Here is a 22298-nt window from a genome sequence, read left to right as displayed (position 1 = left end):
GGAGTGCGAATCCTGAGTCAGGTCACCATTTGTGTTTTATTGCTGGACCACAGGGACAGTTCCCAGCCCCCCACCTGTAGTGGCAGATTATTTGCCGGGGATTCCCAAGGACAGACGTGATCGGTGGGGGAGGGGTATCAGACATGGTCACCAATCTGAGTCAGGGAGCAGGAAAAACGAGACCTCTCCGCCCAGCCGACCACAACACACACCAGGAAGTCTGAGAATGTGAGATAACATGAGAAAGAGAAAAAAATAAAATACACACCACATATGTATGAGATACAATGTAATAATAATAATAATAATAATAATAATAATAATAATAATAATATGTAACAAATGAGATCCAATGTAATGACCTCGGCCAGTGCCAGGACGATGACTGTCAGCTCACTGGGCTACAAGGAACCACAAGTCCCAGGAGGATGTCGCTGGGAGTGTCCCGCCCAGACTCATGCAAACTACAAGTCCCAGCATGCACCAGATCACAGGGCATGCTGGAAGTTGCAGTCCTCCAGGCTGCACCTAGGAAGACGCCCTCCCTGCAGACTCAGAATCCCAACATATCGAGCAATGGTTGGCTAACCAAAGAGGAACTACAAGTCCCAGCATGTCCTGACAACCCCCAGATCACAGGGAATGCTGGGAGTGGTAGTCCCCTGGCTGGGTACACACTACCACTCCCCTTCCAAATCAAAGACAACCGTGGCTCCTAACACAAAGTGAAACTACAAGACCCAGCATGCCTTTGTTTCTCTCCATTTCCCATCTGATCAATGTTTATAAACAATGTTACTTAGTATCCCTCTATAAACATTATCCAGATGAGAGAGAGAGATACAAAGCAAAATTATTTATAAACTTTGTCCAGATGGAGCATATCATAGAGCATGCTGGGCGTTATAGTCCCCCATATACAAACACATCCCCCCCCTCCCCCTCTTGAGGTTACAGCACCATAAACAATGACTCATTACCCAAAGTGGAACTATAACACCCAGCATGCCATGCAGCCCCAGGATCTCATGGCATGCTGCGAGTTGTAGTACTGCCAGGCTTTGTACAGACACCCATCCCCCACCCTCAATACAATACCCCATGTCTCATTACCCAAAGAGGGACTACAAGTCCCAGCAAGACCCGGCAGCTCCTGATCACAGGGCACGCAAGGAGTCGTAGTCCTCCAGGGTTGCGTAAACCAATCCCATCCCCCGCACCACAGACAAGGTCTCTGCCCATAGGAGGACCTCAACCCCCATCATGTCCCCCACTCACAGGGTATACTGGGGCTTGTAGTCCCCCTCCCCTCCCCCAGCTCTCACCTTCCTGGTCTCCTCCCCTTCTGGGGCCCCTGTGGCCCCCAGACCAACACAAAGGGCCCAGAGCAGCAGCTGCACCTCCACTCTCATGTCTCCAACCAGCAAACTGCTTCCTCCTCTGGCATGTGACTACAAGTCAGCTGACTACAGCCATGGGGGGGAGGGGCATCTACACTTAAAGGGACACACCTCATTGTTTAAAACTCAAAACATTGTAACCGATTGAACTTTCCATAATTACTTGACTGTCCAGGGGGGGCCACAACGCCCGACGCCTGATTGGTCGCTATATATGAGCAATATTTACACACACACCTTACATATGTGTTTGTTTTTCTAAATACATTTATTTATTTTTTTATTTTATTTTATTTACAATTTTATAAAAAAAAATGTAACCAAATTCATTCGACGTTTATTTCCATGTCGCACGTTTGTGTGTCTGACATCGATGCGAACGTGGGTTCAATCGCAGAGAAAATGGTTTACAAACCTTCTTCAACAAATCCCATATTTTCTGTATTCCGAAAAAAGATCAAACCAAAAAAAAAACATTTCCAAACTTCTCGATGTTTTATTTTCTCCAATACAACCTCCAGAAAAATGACCCAAGAAAAAAAAAAAAACCTGATATTTAATTTTTTTGTCTTTGTTCTGTTGGGAACATTTCTCTTTACTTCCTGTCCAGTGACACCGCAAAAAATAAAGTGAGGAAAACCCCCTCTGACAGTTGTCACTAGAACAAGTGTCCCCATTGGAAGGTCTCCCCTCACTTCCTGTTCTGGTGACAACATTTTGGGTTTCCCCATCATTTCTGAACTCAGCACAGGGATAGTGGGAACCCCTCATAATGGGCACAGCGGGTGTACAGACCCGGGAACTCAGCACAGGGATGGTGGCAACCCCTCATAATGGGCACAGCGGGTGTACAGACCCGGGAACTCAGCACAGGGATCAGGGCCGTCTTTAATATTGATTGGACCCTGGGCAAACATTTTCTTAGGCCCCCCACCCCCCATGCAATTTCGCTTTCCACCGTCTCTGAGACATACAATAAATAGCAGTTAGACTTAAAATCAGTTTACTGTATCAGATGGTTACAGCATATCATTACTGCTTACTGACTGGTTGCTAGAGGTTACAGCACTCCTTACGGCTCACTGATTAATTGCTAGAGGTTACAGCACATTTCTGCTTGTTGATTGGCTGCTAGAGATTACTGTACAGTAATACTGCTCACTGGTGGCGATAGGTTACAGCACATCTTCTCCTCACTGCAGGGGGCATGATATACATATGAATGCTGCCTTTATTTACATATCAATGCCGTTAGCCTCAGCTATTTACATATGCATGTGACTGCTATTTACATATGAATGCCAGTATTTACATGTAAACACAAGTCTGCAGGTGAGTCATCTGTTCACAACAATAGGGCAGAGCTGGGCAGCATTAGTAGCAGCACAGGACTAAAACTTCAAGGGACAAGGGAATGTAAACTGGGATAGTTGGCAAGTATGAGGCAGCTGCTTTGGGCCCCACAACAATGACAGGGCCCTGGGCAGCTGCCCCTTTTGCCCTGCCTTAAAGACTGCCCTGACAGGGATGGTGAGAACCCCTCATAATGGGCACAGTGGGTGTACAGACCCGGGAACTCAGCACAGGGATGGTGAGAACCCCTCATAATGGGCACAGCGGGTGCACAGACCCGGGAACTCAGCACAGGGGTGGTGGGAACCCCTCATAATGGGCACAGCGGGTGTACAGACCCGGGAACTAAGCACAGGGATGGTGAGAACCCCTCATAATGGGCACAGGGGTGTACAGACCCGGGAACTCAGCACAGGGGTGGTGGGAACCCCTCATAATGGGCACAGCGGGTGTACAGATCCGGGAACTCAGCACAGGGATGGTGGGGACCCCTCGTAATGGGCACAGCGGGTGTACAGATCCGGGAACTCAGCACAGGGATAGTGAGAACCCCTCATAATGGGCACAGCGGGTGCACAGACCCGGGAACTCAGCACAGGGATAGTGAGAACCCCTCATAATGGGCACAGCGGGTGCACAGACCCGGGAACTCAGCACAGGGGTGGTGGGAACCCCTCATAATGGGCACAGCGGGTGTACAGATCCGGGAACTCAGCACAGGGATGGTGGGGACCCCTCGTAATGGGCACAGCGGGTGTACAGACCCGGGAACGCAGCACAGGGATGGTGAGAACTCTTCATAATGGACACAGCGGGTGTACAGACCCGGGAACTCAGCACAGGGATGGTGAGAACCCCTCATAATGGGCACAGCGGGTGCACAGACCCAGGAACTCAGCACAGGGGTGGTGGGAACCCCTCATAATGGGCACAGCGGGTGTACAGACCCGGGAACTCAGCACAGGGATGGTGAGAACCCCTCATAATGGGCACAGCGGGTGTACAGATCTGGGAACTCAGTACTGGGATGGTGGGAACCCCTCATAATGTGCACAGCGGGTGTACAGACCTGGGAACTCAGCACGGGGATGGTGGTCACCCCTCATAATGGGCACAGCGGGTGTACAGACCTGGGAACTCAGCACGGGGATGGTGGGAACCCCTCATAATGGGCACAGCAGGTGTACAGACCTGGGAGCTCAGCACAGGGATGGTGGGAACTCCTCATAATGGGCACAGCGGGTGTACAGACCTGGGAACTCAGCACAGGGATGGTGGGAACTCCTCATAATGGGCACAGCGGGTGTACAGACCTGGGAACTCAGCACGGGGATGGTGGGAACCCCTCATAATGGGCACAGCGGGTGTACAGACCTGGGAACTCAGCACGGGGATGGTGGGAACCCCTCATAATGGGCACAGCGGGTGTACAGACCTGGGAGCTCAGCACAGGGATGGTGGGAACTCCTCATAATGGGCACAGCGGGTGTACAGACCCGGGAACTCAGCACAGGGAGGGTGGGAACTCCTCATAATGGGCACATCAGGTGTACAGACCCGGGAACTCAGCACAGGGAGGGTGGGAACCCCTCATAATGGGCACAGCAGGTGTACAGACATTGGAAACTTAGCACAGGGATGGTGGGAACACTAAACACTGAAATATTAATTCTGGGTGGAGTGACCCCTAATACGATCATAAAACATTGTGATGGATAATTGCTGTAATATGGGAAATTTAATGACTTGTTATGATGGTCTCGGCCGCCCGGCTGTTTGTCAGTAAATCTTTGCACAGCGTGACACAAGGAGGCCTTTCTTCTGAAACTTGAACCGTTTCTTGCTCATCGGTTCCACTTCTTAGTAGAGCGGACATGTGATGTGACTGTGTGATCTCTGGATAAGATGTAATGGTCTTTATTATAGGACAACAAAACATAATATCCAAGAGACGAATTTGAAAAGCTGGTGAACCCTGGCACATTCGCCCATCCGGGTTCCCAGGCAAAGCTGTAAAAACAAGGGGCTCAAGTGTAGACCTCGTAGAGTTGAGGACCAGGTCTTTTTTTTTGGGTGGGCTGTCCTGTAGAACAATTGTAGGAAAATAGAGACTTTGGGGTGTTCGTGGCAAATTCGAAAAGCGGGAACACCCTGTACAAGTCTATGGGAGAAATCTAAAGTGCTAATTTTAAAGGCTAATTTGCAAGTTACTGTCCTAAAAAGTGTTTGGGGACCCGGGTCCTGCCCCAGGGGACATGGATCAATGCAAAAAAAAGTTTTAAAAACGGCCGTTTTTTCGGGAGCAGTGATTTTAATAATGATTAACCACTTGCTTACTGGGCACTTAAACCCCCCTCAGTCCCAGACCAATTTTCAGCTTTCAGCGCTGATGCACTTTGAGTGACAATTGCGCGGTCATACAACACTGTACCCAAATGAAATTTTTATCATTTTTTTCCCACAAATAGAGCTTTCTTTTGGTGGTATTTAGTCACAGCTCGGAGTTTTATTTTTTGCTAAACAAACAAAAAAAGATGCAAAAAAAAATCATGTTTTAATAGTTTGTTATAAAATTTTGCAAACGGGTCATTTTTCTCCTTCATTGAAGTGCGCTGATTAGGCGGCACTGATAGGCTGCATTGGTGGGCACTGATGGGCTGCATTGGTGGGCACTGATGGGCTGCATTGGTGGGCACTGATAGGCTGCACTGGTGGGCACTGATAGGCATAGTTAAGGCGGCACTAATAGGCACAGATAAGGCGGCACCGATGGGCACAGATAAGGCGGCACTGATGGGCAAAGATGGGCACAGATAAGATGGCACGGATGGGTGGCACGGATAAGTGGCACGGATGGGTGGCATGGATGGGCACTGATAGGTACCACAGATAGATGGGACTGATGGGCACTGATAGGTGGCACTGATAGGTGGCTCTGATAGGTGGCACTGCTGGGCACTGATGGGCGGCACTGCTGGGCACTGATGGGCGGCACTGCTGGGCACTGATGGGCGGCACTGGGGTGCAGCACCTGAGGCAGATTTTGGGTGGCACTGTGGGTGGCACTGCTGGGTGGCACTGTGGGGTGGCACTGTGGGCACTGCTGGGTGGCACTGTGGGCACTGCTGGGTGGCACTGTGGGCACTATGGGCACTGCTGGGTGGCACTGACAGGGGGGCACTTACTTTATTCAGGATGGCACTGCGGGTGGCAGGTGGGCACTGGCAGGGGGCAGGTGTCCTTTTATATTGCTGGCCGTGATCGGGACTGATGTCCCGAACACGGCCGCCGGCGATCGGCTTTTTTTTTTTCTCCTCGCGCTGTCAGCGCGAGGAGGAATACTAGCCGATTACCGGCTCCGTTTTATCACATGATCAGCTGTCATTGGCTGACAGCTGATCACGTGATAAGGGGTCGGGATCGACCCCTTACACGGATCGGTGATCAGGCGAGTCTCACGGACTCGCCGATCACAGAGCGCGCCGCGCGCGCCCCTCAGGGGGCGCGCAGGCCGCTCGTAACCGGGACTACGTCAATAGACGTAGTCCCGAAAATGTGGGTCCGCGCTATTGCCGTCATTTTGCAATAGCGCGGATCCCAAGTGGTTAAAGTGAAACAATAAAGTGTAATATTTCTTTAAATTTCGTACCTGGGGGGTGTCTATAGTATGCCTGTGAAGGGGCGCATGTTTCCTGTGCTTAGAACTGTCCCTGCACAAAGTGTCATTTCGCAAGGAAAAAAAGTCATTTAAAATCACAATGAATTGCCGGCTCCCCATAATACAGAGAACAGTCATTGAAAGTCATTGATAAAAAAAAAAAAAAGCTATGGTATGGATATTAAGGGGAACCCCGCTTCAAATTTAAAAGAAAAATGACGTGGGGTTCCCCCTAAATATCCATACTAGACCCGAAGGGTCTGGTATGGATTTTAAGGGGAACTCCACGCCAAATTAAAAAAAGAATGGCGCAGAGTTCCCCCTAAAAATCCATACCAGACCCTTTATCCGAGCACGCAACCTGGTAGGCCGCACGAAAAGAGGGGGGTGAAAAAGAGAGCGGCCCCCCCTTCTGAACCGTACCAGGCCACATGCCCTCAACATTGGGAGGATGTTTTGGGGGTCTGTGACCCCTCAAAGCACTTTGTCCCCATGTTGATGAGGACAAGGGCCTCATCCCCACAACCCTGGCCGGTGGTTGTGGGGGTCTGCGGGCGGGGGGGGCTTATCAGAATCTGGAAGCCCCCTTTAACGAGGGGACCCCCAGATCCCGCCCCCCCCCTGTTTGAAATGGTAAGGGGGTACAAAAGTACCCCTACCATTTCACAAAGAAAGTGTAAAAGAATGTTAAAAAAGACACACACACTGCTGAAAAAGTCCTTTATTAAAAATAAAAAAAAATTAAAAAAGATTCCAGCGGTGGTAATCCACTCTTGCTATCCAGCGACGGATGATCATCTCTCTGGGGTCCAGTGATGGCTGATCTGATCCAGCGATGGGGGACCTCTCCGTCCAGCGCAGCGCAGTCCATCCATCCTTCCTCTGTCTACACTGGCAGAGACACTACGGGATCCCGGCAGCCTGACATTTCTTATATGAGGAGGGCGGGACCACCCATCACCTGACCCCGTCTTCTGCAGTCTTCTGGGACCTGTCATGTGTCCTAGATGGCGTAGAGGTGGTGGATGAACTCCTGCTCAGATCGCCGCAGTGGTCTCGCTGGAAGTGGGAGCAGGTACCTATCAAAACAAGGTACTCACTCCCCCCCCCCCAAAAAAAACTGAAATGTCAAATAGTATAGAGGAGGCGGCAAACGAGTTGAACTTCCCATTTTGGGTGAAGTTCCGCTTTAACTTGTGGCACTGCAGCCACAAGAGGGCGGTTCAACCATATTTAAGGACAGGGCCAGAAAGTTGGTGGCCAACTTAAAATTGGGGCGTGTCCGGGGTTGGGCATAGGTGACTACTGTTCTTGGATGTGGAAAATGCTGCATTTGGGCACTAGATGGTGGTAAATATCATATTTCTTACGATGGCTCCATCTAGTGGCCAAATGTGTTCATTATTTTAAATCAATGACAAACATTCGATCAGCACAGGAAATAGCCCAGCTAATACTGCGGGGGGGGGGGGGGGGCTTCTACGCAAATGTTTTAGAAAATATACCCCTATGGCTGCTCTGTGCACCCCTTTTTTATATTGAGGGGTTTGGCTTATTCAAAAGCCCCCCTTATTGGCCTTTCTAAGCCTTCTGGCCATAGTTCAAAGGTCATGTGTTAATTTTTTTTTTTAAACATTCTCCTGGGCGGAGGACCACAGTTCCTGAACTGGCATGGTAGCAGCTAACCTACCCCTCGTCCCTGCTGGTCAGATCAGGTAAGTCACTGGCTTCCATTATTTGGCTAATAGACTATTATTCTGCGATGAACAAGAGGAAAAATCAGGGCGTTTATTATTAATAGTGATGACCTCGTTATATAACCTGGAGGGGGGGTGAGAGGTATGTTGGGTCAGGAGGATCCTCGTCATCTTGTTACACTTTAGTTCTGCTCAGGAGCGATTTCCAACTAGAAAGAACTCTAATCACAAGTTCCGGGACTACAATCAGAGCCTGTGTGGTGCAGCCTGGAAACCCCCAATTAGGACTATGTAAGCGTCCGGAGCGAAAAGTCTGCGATTTATCCCATCGGACGCAGAGAGAGGCGCTTTCCCACACCGCCAGGTAAGAGAGACTGCCGTCTACTGCAGATTATTCCATCACTGACCCCCCCCCCCCCCCCAGAGATCTGCAGAACATCACTCCATCCCATCCCCCTCCTGACAGATCCATATTGATATATTCTGAAGATTATCCCACCACTGATCCCTCTAGAGATCTGCAGAACATCGCTCCATCCCCTCCCCCTCCTGACAGATCCATATTAATACATTCTGCAGATTATTCCATCACTGACCCCTCTAGAGATCTGCAGAACATCGCTCCCTCCCCTCCCCCTCCTGACAGATCCATATTGATATATTCTGCAGATTGTTCCATTACTGACCTCTCTAGAGATCTGCAGAACATCGCTCCATCCCCTCCCCCTCCTGACAGATCCATATTGATGTATTCTGCAGATTATTCCATCACTGACCTCTCTAGAGATCTGCAGAACATCACTCCCTCCCATCACCCTCCTGACAGATCCATATTGATATATTCTGCAGATTATCCCATCACTGACCCCTCTAGAGATCTGCAGAACATCGCTCCCTCCCATCCCCCTCCTGACAGATCCATATTGAGATATTCTGCAGATAATTCTATGACTGACCATTTGCCTGTCAGTGACCGTATCACTGATCATATATTGATCATTTATTTATACAGAGGAAGACATTTACAGAAAGGCAATGGCAGAGAGGGGCCAAGTGGATGAAAATCAGAATGTAAGTTATCTAGATCTATCTTTGTATACATTGTATCTATCTGTCTATCTATCTATCTATCTATCTATCTATCTATCTATCTATCTATCTATCTATCTATCTATCTATCTATCTATCTATCTGTCTGTCTATCTATCTATCTATCTATCTATCTATCTCTCCGTATCTATCTAATTATCTCTCTCTAATCTCTCATAGGCACATGTCAGTATCTTCCATCGGTTGGCCAGCTTCCCTCTCGTTCAGTCGGCCTATCAGATTGCTTCGTTTGCATACCGCGATGTGAAGGCCGTAAACCCGGCGGTGGGATATTTCTGCGAGGTGTCGGAACGAGGGGTGAAAGTGGCCAGTGACTTGGCTACGTTCGGGGTCGCTCCGCTCCTAAAAGTGATGGAACCTCAGAGTAAGTAATGACAATGAACGTGCGCTCCGATCTGATTGGACAATCCCTGTACAATCTCCTTTATCACCCCCCCCCCAACTTTTTTGAGATGGGAATGAGGGACACCTATCAGCAAAAGTATGCAGGCATAGGACACACCCCCTTGCCACACCCCCTTAAAGGAGAATTTTACAAAAAAAACTGATTGGTTAAACCCACAAGTGCTTTTTTTTTTTTTTTCCACTACTATTCCTTTATATTGGCTTTTGGAATTTACAAATGCAGCAATTTAGAAATCAGATGAAAGGTTTAGCGCTGGGAAACACTTTCTTATAGATAAAAAATGCATTTTATATACAATTATATAGAACAGACCAAAATCAGGGACAAATGAGGAGGAATGGGGGACGGCGGGACATTGATCCAAACAGGGACAGTCCCTCCAAATCCGGGACAGTTGAGAGCTGTGCCTTTATAATTACCAGAACTAACTATGTATTGTGACAATCTGCTGAGACAATTGAATTTGCACCCGATCGGGCCAGAACTTCCACTGCAGAGCTGTTCTCAGATCTGAAGGAGATTCTGCAATCAGATTGTAAGCTGTGTGAGCAGAATATTTCCCTAGCAATCCACAGACACAATATATGAAAATATCTTTTCCTCTCACTCATACCAGACCCCTCCAGCCATGGGAATCCACAGAACTTTTTTCAGGGGGGCATCATTTTTGACAATGTCATTATCACATTATCATGGTCAGAGACTGCAGACGTAGTACAGTCCCTAGCATAAGTAATGGATGATGGCCAACTGACCCTTTTACCAGACCCACGAAACTACAGTAGTGATCCATTTGGCTGGACGATCGCTCACTCTGGGTTCCCCAGGGGTAACTCTGGTTGGTAGTGTAGCATGTCTGTACCCTGGTAGTGGCTCAGTCTTTCTCTGGTGACACTGGGCAGCGTGGCTCTCTCTGGTGGCGATGGGCAGCATGGCTCTCTTTCTGGTGGCGCTAGGCACCGTGGCTCTCTCTCTGGTGGCGCTAGGCAGCGTGGCTCTCTCTCTGGTGGCGCTGGGAATCGTGGCTCTCTCTGGTGTCGCTGGGCAGCGTGGCTCTCTTTCTGGTGGTGCTAGGCAGCATGGCTCTCTCTCTGGTGGCGCTGGGCCGGCGTGGCTCTCTCTCTGGTGCTGGGCAGTGTGGCTCTCTCTGGTGTCGCTGGGCAGCGTGGTTCTCTTTCTGGTGGTGCTAGGCAACATGGCTCTCTCTCTGGTGGCGCTGGGCAACGTGTCTCTCTCTCTGGTGCTAGGCAGCGTGGTTCTCTCTGGTGTCGCTGGGCAGCGTGGCTCTCTTTCTGGTGGTGCTAGGCAACATGGCTCTCTCTCTGGTGGCACTGGGCAGTGTGGCTCTCTCTCTGATGCTAGGCAGCGTGGCTCTCTCTGGTGTCGCTGGGCAGCGTGGCTCTCTTTCTGGTGGTGCTAGGCAACATGGCTCTCTCTCTGGTGGCGCTGGGCAGTGTGGCTCTCTCTCTGGTGCTAGGCAGCGTGGCTCTCTCTGGTGTCGCTGGGCAGCGTGGCTCTCTTTCTGGTGCTAGGCAGCGTGGCTCTCTCTGGTGTCGCTGGGCAGCGTGGCTCTCTTTCTGGTGGTGTTGGGCAGTGTGGCTCTCTCTCTCTGGTGACACTGGGCATTGTGGCTCTCTCTGGTGGCGCTGGGCAGCATGGCTCTCTCTCTCTGGCTTATGCCCAGCACACTCCTCATTCTTTGTCCTGTAGCACTCTCTCCACAAGCTTTTTTCCAGGCTGCAGTCTCTCAATCTCTCCCTTGATCGAGCTGTTGCCTCCTCCCTGTGGAAAATGGGTCCGCCAATCTTTGGGACTACATGTCCCATGATGCTTTCCTCTCCTAGTCTCCTTTGATTGGCCCTCAGTCATACATCACAATACATTGCTGTATATAGGGCTATATACACATCACAATACATTGCTGTAAAAAGAGCTATAAATATATATACACATCACAATACATTGCTGTATATAGATCTGTCATCACAGTGCATGTACACAACGAACACCAGGGGGCGACATTAACACCGGTGTGAATGGGTCTTTACATTTCATATTTGCTAATTCAGAACTATTTACTACATCCTTCCTCTTAAGTGTACCATTCAGTGACTTGCTTATTAGGATGGAAAGGAAAGGAAAAAAAAAAGGGGTAAAGAAGAAATCAAAGAAAAGGAAAGAAAAAAGGAAAGAAAAGGAAGGAAGGAAGGAAGGACTGAAAGACAGAAATAAAGAAAGAAATAGAAATAAAGAAAGAAATATAGAAAGAAAAGGTAAGAGAAATAAAAGAAAGAGGTAGAAAGAAGAAATGAAAGAAGAAAGAAAAAGGAAAGAATAGGAAGGAAAAGGAAACATTCCAATCACAAAATCCTTCGGATTTATTCCGACGGATTTTGGCCGTAACTTGTCTTGCATACACACGGTCGCACAAAGTTTTCGGAAAATCCGATCATTCGGAACGAGGTGATGTAGAACACGTACGTCGGGACTATAAACGGGCCAGTAGCACATCGCTTTCGTCTCTTAGTTTATTCTGAGCATGTCTGGCACTTTGTCCGTCAGAATTGTCTACCCACGATCGGAATTTATGCGATCTGCATTTGTTGTCGGAAAATTTTAGATCCTGCTCATAAACTTTGTGCGTCGGAAAATCCGACGGAAAAAGTCAGCTGGAGCCCACACACGATTGGATTTTCTGACAACATGATCCGATCAGACTTTTTCCGTCTGAATTTCTGATCGTGTGTATGGGGCATTAGAAGGAAGAAAGGAAAGAAAGAATAAGAAGGAATGAAGAAAGAAAGAAAGAAAGAGAGAAAGAAAGAAAGAGAGAAAGAAAGAAAGAATGAAGGAACAGCCAAAAGAAAAAAAATAAATAAAGAAAAGGAAAGAAAGAAAGAGGTAGAAAGAAGAAACTAAAGAGGGAAGAAAAGGAAAGGAAAGATTAAGAAGGAAGAAAGGAAAGAAAGAATAAGAAGGAAGAAAGAATAAGAAGGTAAGTATAAAAGGGAAGAAAGAAAGAAAGAGAAAAGAAAGGAAGGAAGGACTGAAAGAAAGAAATAAAGAAAGAAAAGGTAAGAAAGGGAAAGAAAAAAAAGAAAGAGGTAGAAAGAAGAAATTAAAGGGGAAAGGAAAGGAAATAATAGGAAGGGAGGAAGGAAAGAAAGAATAGGAAGGAAGAAAGAAGAACTGAAATAAAGAAAGGAAAGAAAGAACGAGGTAGAAAGAAGAAACGAAAGAGGAAAGAAAAGCAAAGGAAAGAATAAGAAGATAGGAAGGAAAAAAGAAAGGAAATAAAAAGAAGGAAGGAAAGAAAGAATAGGAAGGGAGAAAGAAGGACGGAAAGACAAAAAAAAAGGTAGAAAGAAGAAAGGAACGAGGAGAGAAAAGCAAAGGGAAGAATAAGAAGAAAGGAAGGAATGAAAGAATAAAAGGGAAAGAACAAGAAAGAAAGAAAGAAAGAAAGAAAGAAAGAAAAGAAGGAAATAGGTAGAAAGAAGAAATGAAAGAGGACAGAAAAGGATAGAATAAGAAGGAAGGGGGGAAGAAAGGAAAGAATAAGAAAGAATGAAGGAAGGAAGGAAATAATAAGAAGGAAGGAAGGAAAGAAAGGAAAGAATAAGAAGGAAGGAAGGAAAGAATAAGAAGGAAGGACGAAAGGAAAGAATAAGAAGGAAGGAAGGAAGAAAGGAAAGAATAATAAGGAATGAAGGAAGAAAGGAAAGAATAAGAAGGAAGGAAGGAAGGAAGGAAATAAGGAAGGAAGGAAAAAATAAGAAGAAAGGAAGGAAAGAATAAGAAGGAATGAAGAAAGGAGGTAGAAAGAAGAAATGAAAGAGGAAAGAAAAGGAAAGGAATGAGTAAGATGGAAGGAAGAGAAGGAAAGAAAGAAAGAAAAGGTAGAAAGAAGAAATGAGAGAGGAAAGGAAAGAATAAGAAGGAAGGACGAAAGGAAAGAATAAGAAGGAAGGAAGGAAGGAAGGAAAGAAGGAAGGAAGGAAAAAAGGAAAGAATAAGAAAGAAGGAAGGAAGAAAGGAAAGAATAAGAAGGAAGGAAGAAAGGAAAGAATAAGAAGGAAGGAAGAAAGGAAAGAATAATAAGGAATGAAGGAAAAAAGGAAAGAATAAGAAGGAAGGAAGGAAAGAATAAGAAAGAAGGAAGGAAGGAAGGAAAGAATAAAAAGGAATGAAGTAAGAAAGGAAAGGATAAGAAGGAAGGAAGAAAGGAAAGAATAAGAAGGAAGGAAGAAAGGAAAGAATAATAAGGAATGAAGGAAGAAAGGAAAGAATAAGAAGGAAGGAAGGAAAGAATAAGAAAGAAGGAAGGAAGGAAAGAATAAAAAGGAATGAAGTAAGAAAGGAAAGGATAAGAAGGAAGGAAAGAATAAGAAGGAAGGAAGGAATAAGAAGGAATGAAGGAAGAAAGGAAAGAATAAGAAGGAATGAATAAATGAGGTAGAAAGAAGAAATGAAAGAGGAAAGAAAAGGAAAGTAACGAATAAGATGGAAGAATGAGAAGGAAAGAAAGAAAGAAAAGGTATAAAGAGGAAATGAAGGAGGAAAGGAAAGAATAAGAAGGATGGAAGAAGGTATTTGATCAGATATATGTGTACGTATATTTAGTTCTCTGTTGTTGATAATAATCAGGTCGGATATGATTCAGTGTGATGGAAATAATAATGATGTATAAACATTTCTCACACCAAATATAACATTTTAATGTTTTCTTAGAACATAATACAATACAATGTAATAGAATAGAAGATAATATAATACCTGTGATAAAAGCCCTCCTGGGAGAAGGTGTATACACAGGGTGACACATGTATCTGATGGGGTCGTGCTGGTGAAATGAGAAGCGGTCGTGTCTCCACCTAGACTTGGTAGGTGGGTGGAGTGGGTGGAGTGAGCCTTTTATATAACCAGAAAAGTAGGTCAATATGGGACAGCAAAACCACTTTGCGGGACTAGAACTTGCCATGGGCAATCAGCCTGTTACCGAACCTTCTGACTCATTTTTTTTACCAACCTGAGTGGGAATTTGGAAAGCTGCAGGAGTTCTGGTACCAGCTGTAACCAGACAGAGGCACATGCCATGGCCCGTGACCGCTGTACCCTTTGGTGCCCTGCTTGCAGACGGGGAAGTGGCTGCGGACATTCCCCCCCCCCTCCCCTCGGGCCCACACTATCTGGTCTTGTATCTGGTGCCAGGGGCCGGCTGTGCCGGGGCACATGACAAGCTTGCCAGGGCTACCTCTGGCATTGCCATGTGAACGAGGAGAGGAGGCACCGCTGCGATGCAAATCGGCCTCACTCCCGACCCAGCGGGCGTTGAGGAGAGATTCAGAGACATCCAAATTGTTCCCTTTATTCTAAACGCACAGTAATTGTCTGAGCCCCTCAGGAGGTCAGGCTCTGCTAATCGTGCCTATTATTTCACTGCGGTGCATCGGGACAGGATTTCCATGTAACCCTTTCTCTGCCCCAACCCCCGAGCCCACAGAAAAGACACACATTAATGCAGCTCTGTATTTAATAATACGCCATTACATTTATTTGTATTTTTTTAAAATAAAAACAGTGTAAGTACCTGACCATGACCTGCAGTCCTTGTACAGCAGAGCTGAGGTTGGTGGAGACAGAAGCAGCACAAGGAGCCAATCAATTGTGCAGCAATGCAATCAGCATATTGATAGGAGAAGAGAGCAGAAAGATGAGCACATCAGTCTGCTGCTTCCTGTCCAATCACAGGCTGAGGAAGGGACAAGGCCTGTAACTGTATCAGAGAAAAATCACGAATCCTCCCCTGCCGGGCAGAGCTGTGTTGTGTAGCAGAGCTGTGTAAATCCCAGGACTGGATGGACATAATAAAATCTTTTTAACCACTTCCCGCCCGCTGGCCGTCATATGACGTCTTTGAATTTGTGCGGGGATATCTGAATGATCGGTGCAGATACAGGCATCATTCAGATATCGGCTTTTTCAGCCGGCGATTCCCTACACCATAAGAACGATCATAGCGGCTGTTCCACCGCTTGATCATTTTTACGGGCGGCGAGAGGGGATGTCCCCCCTTCTCCCGCCGCCCTCCGGTGCTTCTACCGACTCACAGGCTTCCATCCGTGAGTCGAGGAGAACGGATCCGCCGGCCCCCGGGTGTTTACCATAGAGATTTCCGGTGGACCAGATGGTCGCCGGAGTCTCTATGATCGTTCCGAGGCCGGGCACGATGTTATGACGTCATGCCCGGCCTCTGCATTCAAACAAACGGCGCCGCCTCGGCTGGGAAGCCGTGATCGTTTTATTTATTTATTTTTTAATTTCAGGCTTCCCAGCCTAGAGGTGAGATGTGGGGTCTTATTGATCCCATATCACTGTAAAGAGGACCTGTCATGCCATATTTCTATTACAAGGGATGTTTACATTCTCTATAATAGGAATAAAAGTGATCAAAAAAAAATTTACATTTTTTTTAAGTGTCAAACTAAAAAAAATATAAAAAATAAAATTAACAATAATTTTTTTTAAAGCGCCCCTATCCCCGCGTGCTCGCACGTAGAAATAAACGCATACGTAAGTCCCGCCCACATATAAAAACGGTGGTAAAACTACACATGTGAGGTATTGCCGTGAATGTTAGAGCGAGAGCAATAATTCTAGCCCCAGACCTCCTCTGTAACTCAAAAGATGTAACCAGTAAAAAAAAAAATGAATGCGTCACCTATGGGGATTTTTAAGTAGCAACGTTTGGCGCCATTCCACGTGCGCGTGCAATTTTGAAGTGTGACATGTTAGGTATCTATTTACTCGGCGTAACTTCATCTTTCACACCATGCAAAAAAAATTGGGCTAACTTTACTGTTTTGTTCTTTTTTAAAGCACAAAACTGTTTTTTCCCCCTCAAAAAAGCGTTCAAAAATTGCTGTGCAAATTCCGTGCAAAATAAAAAGTTGTAACGACCGACATTGTATTCTCTAGTGTCTTTGCTAAAAAAAACATATATAATGTTTGGGGGTTCTATGTAATTTTCTAGCAAAAAAAAATATGATTTTTTTACATGTAGGAGAGAAATGTCAGAATTGGACAAAGGGTTAAATGCGAAAAAATAAAAACGAGAGCGTATTTCCTGTGAGCGTGTATTCTGAATTATCATGTTGGTGTTCATCTTAAAGTCATTTTTTTTTAAATATGACTTGATGGGGTTGATTTACTAAAAACTGGAGAGTGCAAAATCTGGTGCAGCTGTGCGTGGTAGCCAATCAGCTTCTAACTCCATCTTCTTTAGCCAAGTTTAGACAATAAAATCTGGAAGCTGATTGGTTTCTTTGCAGAGCTGCAGCAGATTTAGTAAATCGACTCCAATGTGTTTGTATTTGTACGTGTGTCTATCATTTTCATTATGTCACTTGTGTAGATTTGTAGATTTGCCACTAGAGGGTGCAAACACTCACTTGGCACCTCACACTTTTTATCTTAAAAAAAAAGAAGCCATTCTTGACCTCCAGTGCGTGTCTTTGCCTAGGCCAGTGTATCTCAAATCCAGTCCTCAGGCCCCCCCAACAGGTCATGTTTTCAGGATTTCCCTCAGATGAAACAGCTGTGGTAATTGCTAAGGCAGTGAAACTGATCAAATCACCTGTGAAAAATAATGGAAAACCTGAAAACATGACCTGTTGGGGGGGGCCTGAGGACTGGATTTGAGAAACACTGGCCTAGGCTGAGATGATGTCATCAGTCTGCCGCAGGCAGGAGGAGGCATTTCCTCAGTTTCTTCCCCTTAGTGATCAGACTGCAGCATTGTAACTTTGTAGCAAGTCGCAAGGTGAGAAGCTGCAGCAGGGGGCTGATCTGTGTCAGACATATATATAGAGATATAGATATAGATAGATATATATATATAGCTATCGATATATATATATATATATATATATATATATATATATATATATATATATAGATATATATAGATAGATAGATAGATAGATAGATAGATAGATAGATATATAGATGATATATCTATCTTTCTATCTATCTCTATATCTATCTATCTATCTATCTATCTATCTATCTATATACAGTATCTATATCTATCTATCTAGATAGATAGATATAGAGATATATAGATGATATATCTATATACAGTATCTATATCTATCTATCTAGATAGATAGATATAGAGATATATAGATGATATATCTATATACAGTATCTATATCTATCTATCTAGATAGATAGATAGATAGATAGATAGATAGATAGATAGATAGATAGATAGATAGATAGATAGATAGATATATCATCTATATATATATATATATATATATATATATATATATATATATATATATAGATATATCATATATATATCTCTATATCTATCTGTTTATCTATCTATCTATCTATCTATATTTAATCTCTATCCCTCTCTGTCTGTCTCTCTCTCTCCCTCTCCCTCTCCCTCTCTCTCTCTCTCTCTCTCTCTCTCTCTATATATATATATATATATATATATATATATATATATATATATATATATATATATATATATATATAGATATATCATCTATATATCTCTATATCTATCTATCTTTAATCTCTATCCCTCTCTGTCTGTCTTTCTCTCTCTCTCTCTCTCTCTCTCTCTCTCTCTCTATATATATATATATATATATATAAAACTGTATATACAGTATATATCTTCCATTCCTAGTACATGCACATTGATACACCAGATCTATACAGGGTTGCGGGCCGGTGTCATGTCTGTCTCTAATTTTTCTAAATGCAGTCACGGCGATCAATAACGTCGCTCTTCAATTGGTGGACGGATTAGAGAACAAACTCCCTGTACTGGACCAGCCAGCAGATGAGGTGACCTTCCATTTATTATTATTATTATTATTATTATTTTTTTTAGATACATTATTAAGCTTCCCACTAGCCAGGATCCAGAGGATAGAGATGAATCTGTGTATATTTATATAACCCTGACATATACCATAGTGCTGTACAGAGTACATGGCAAGGCAACCTTCTTATATAAAGCCATGCTGTCATATAATTGCAGCCATTAGATGTCGCTATTGCTGTGCAAAAAAAAAAAAAAAACACTGATGAGCAACTCAAAATCATTTCTCTAACAGGCTGATAAAATGATTTCACCATTTTTTTTATTTATTTTTATCAGAATTATAATTTGTAACCTATTTGTAAAGCCACTCTGGACAATAAAAGTAGTGTGTGACTGTAGGGGGACATATGAGTGTAAACTCCTCTGGTACAGAGACTCAGTGATCTCTGTACAGCACCTCGGTATATGCCAGAGCTATATAAATGTATAATAATAATAGTGTGTGACTGTGGGGGTGGGGACATTAGAGTGTGAGCTCCTCTGGTGCAGACAATAATGCGACTGGCTCAGTGTTCTCCATATATGTCAGAGCTATATAAATGTATAATAACATTAGTGTTTGACTGTGGGGGGACATTAGATTGTAAGCTCCTCTGCCTCTGGCACAGAGATTAATGTGACTGGCTCAGTGATCTCTGTACAACACTACCATATATGTCAGAGCTATTTAAATGTATAATAATAGTGTGTGGCTGTGGGAGGGACACTAGAGTGTAAGCTCCTCTGGTACAGAGACTGATGTGACTGGCTCAGTGTTCTCTGTACAGCACTGCGGTATATGTCAGAGCTATATAATTGTATAATAATAATAGTGTTTGACTGTGGGGGGAGGGGGGCATTAGAATGTACGCTCCTCTGGTACAGAGACTGATGTGGTTGTCTCAGTGTTCTCTGTACAACACTACAGTATATGTCAGAGCTATTTAAATTTATAATAATAGTGTGTGATGTGGGGGGGGGGGGCATTAGAGTGTAAGCTCCTCTGGTGCAGACAATAATGTGACTGGCTCAGTGTTCTCCATATATGTCAGAGTTTTATATAAATGTATAATAACATTATTGTTTGAGTGTGGGGGGGGGGGGGACATTAGATTGTAAGCTCCTATGGTGCAGAGACTGATATGAATAGGTTGGACCTCACATTAAATGATTTGGTAAGTCCAAGAGAGATTTTTGTACAATCACATTGTGACATGTGCCGTGGCCATCTCCTGCTCCACCAATAAAGTGATTGTTCCCTCTCACAGGTGGTGTCAGAAATTCGGGAGAACGTGGTGAGTGGGGTCAGGAGGGTCGGGGCCCGGGCCCTGGAAAGAGTGCAAAAGGTGGTGGACAGAACTCGGGCAGTGGCCAGGGAATCCTACGAGGTCCTCTCTATAACCACCACTTTCCTGGCGACGTTGGAGGTCCAGGACATGGTGAAAGTTGCAACTTATTTCGTTTTGACCCAAGCAGAGGAGCTGGTGGATCGCTACCTACCTGAGGAATCAGACGGTGAGACAATGTTCATCATCAAGGGGTGGGCAGAAGGGACAGGCAGCCCTGGGCGCAGAATGTATCGTAGGGATGAGGAGAGCCACAAGCTATTTCTACTATAAGGCTGACAGGAGTAGTGACAGCAGATCAATACTTCTGTCAGCCCAGCGCTGAAAGTGCCAAGGAAAGGAGGAGAGAGCCGGGAAGAGGTGTGGACTGTGCTCTCTCTCTCTCCCCAGGCCATGCCACCCTTCGGGGATTGAGTAGCAGGATCTCAAACCTCCAACAATCACCAAGTAGCCTGCAATCGGGGCTGGGACAGGGGGGGGGAGCAGAAGGATCCATGATTGGAGGCTAGTTTGATGATTGTTGAAGGTTCGAAATCCTGCTACTCAATCCCTGGAAGGGTGGCATGGCCTGGGGGAGTGACAGCACAGTCTGCACCTCTTCCTGGCTCTCTCCTCCTTCCCTTGCTGCTTCCAGTGGTGGGCTGACAGAAGTATTGATCTGCTGTCACTACTCCTGTCAGCCTTATAGTAGAAAGAACTTGTGGCTTCCCCATGCCTACAATTGTAGGCATGGGAGAACCACAAGTTCTTTCTACTATAAGGCTGACAGGAGTAGTGACAGAAGAGCAATACTTCTGTCAGAAAAGCGGTAGAAATGGTGAGAAAAGGAGGAGAGAGTCAGAAGGAAGTGCGGACTGTGATCTCTCTCCCCCAGGCCATGACCCCAGGCTACCAGGCCATGCCACCCTTTCCGTAGTTTAAATAGCAGGATCTCGACCTCCAACAATTATCAAACTAGCATGGGGGAGCCACAAGTTTTTTCTACTCTAAGGCTGACAGGATTAGTGACAGAAGATCAATACTTCTGTCAGCCCAGCGCTGGAAGCAGTGAGAAAAGGAGGAGAGAGCCAGGAAGAAGTGCAGACTGTGCTCTCTCTCCCCCAGGCCATGACCCCAGGCTTCCAGGCCATGCCACCATTTCGGAGTTTAAATAGCAGGATCTCAAAAACGTGGTGAGTGGGGTCATCATGGTCAGTGATCGGGCGCTGGAAAGAGTGCAGAAGATGATGGACAGAACTTAGGCCATGGCCAGGGAATCCTATGAGGTCCTCTCTATAACCACCTACTTTCCTGGGGATTTTAGAGATCCAGGACATGGTGAAAGTCTCAGCTTATTTTGTTTTGACCCAAGCAGAGGAGCTGGTGGATCGCTACCTACCTGAGGAATCAGACGGTGAGACAATGTTCATCATCAAGGGGTGGGCAAAAGGGACAGCTGCCCTGGGCGCAGCGTGTATTGTAGGGATGGGGAACCACAAGTTCTTTCTACTGTAAGACTGACAGGAGTAGTGACAGCTGATCACTTGAAGCTGGGAGGAAAGGAGGAGAGAGCCGTGAAGAGGTGCGGGCTGTGCTCTCTCTCTCTCGCACTTCTCCTCCTGAGCTTGTACATAATGAAACAGGGGGAGTGAAATTTGGCATCTTTGTCCTGGGCACTGGATGATCTTGCAACGGCACTGCCTCCAATTGTCACCATGATGGGCTCTCACGGCCTTCTTATAATTGGGTACCCAGTTGACAGGTTCCCATTCGCAAAGCCTGGCACTTTCACTGTCAATGACAGCATGACCAAAAAAACTAGGAGCAAGCAAGGTGCACCTTTTGGGTTTCTCAGACAAGTCTTGCTATCCTCCTCTGGAGGATAGACCAATACTTCACAGAGAACACTGAGTTTTATGTCTGGGAACAGGAACATGAGAAGGAAGCAAGAAAAAATTGAATATTTCCAGTTGTCATCGCAGGACGGCTTGTACATAGCTTGAGGTTAGTCATTTCATAGAGGAACACCCCTTTAAATGATTTCCTCTGTTGTCGATGCCTATTAACAAGTGACATCGGGCACCTGTGTCCCCAAGCAAGTTATCAGACGGTCTGTGGGTTGCAACTGGCAGCAGAGAAGATTTCCTGGGCACTGGCTGTTCCCGGTGCCTTGGCTGTCGGCGCTGCGTACTTTGCCTCTCCGCAGCTGCTCAGACGCGTCCGGGAAATTAAATGTAATCAGTTTTCTGACACCAAGCATCCGCTCATCCTGTTCTCGGCTCAGTCTACCCCACCCCCCCCTTACCGGACTACTGTACCATTCTTCTCGTCTCTCTCTGTTCCGTTTTGTGAATTAAAGGGATGTACCACCTTTCCCTGCCAGCAAGCAATCAATCAGAGATGATTTTCATGGGCTCCGAGGTTCCGAATACATTTATATATATATTTTCTTAAATAAT

At 45.6% G+C, this 22298-nt stretch overlaps 2 protein-coding genes across 2 annotated transcripts in view; one reads left to right on the top strand and one right to left on the bottom strand.

Moving 5' to 3' along the window:
- GLMP (glycosylated lysosomal membrane protein) overlaps nucleotides 1-1428 on the bottom strand; it is a gene marked incomplete in the record, with an annotated part of 12189 nt that extends 10761 nt beyond the window's left edge. Inside the window, 1 exon segment of the mRNA XM_077464021.1 lies at nucleotides 1326-1428. Coding sequence (XP_077320147.1) covers nucleotides 1326-1412 — 87 coding nt within the window.
- Nucleotides 1429-8316: 6888 nt separating this feature from the next.
- Nucleotides 8317-20133, top strand: LOC143942157 (perilipin-3-like). The gene is made up of 5 exons (XM_077463418.1): nucleotides 8317-8472; nucleotides 9121-9179; nucleotides 9378-9582; nucleotides 18413-18495; nucleotides 19783-20133. The coding sequence occupies exons 2-5, from the start codon at nucleotides 9144-9146 to the stop codon at nucleotides 20131-20133; spliced, it is 675 nt and encodes a 224-aa protein (XP_077319544.1). The 5' UTR covers nucleotides 8317-8472; nucleotides 9121-9143.
- The last annotated feature ends 2165 nt before the right edge of the window (nucleotides 20134-22298 follow it).

The sequence above is a fragment of the Lithobates pipiens genome, unplaced genomic scaffold (genome assembly GCF_037356315.1).
Source record: "Lithobates pipiens isolate NorthernLeopardFrog02 unplaced genomic scaffold, aLitPip1_a1.2 Scaffold_30, whole genome shotgun sequence".
Lineage (NCBI taxonomy): Eukaryota > Metazoa > Chordata > Amphibia > Anura > Ranidae > Lithobates > Lithobates pipiens.
The sequence above is the reverse complement of the archived record's forward strand: the minus strand, read 5'-3'. Positions and strand labels throughout refer to the sequence as shown.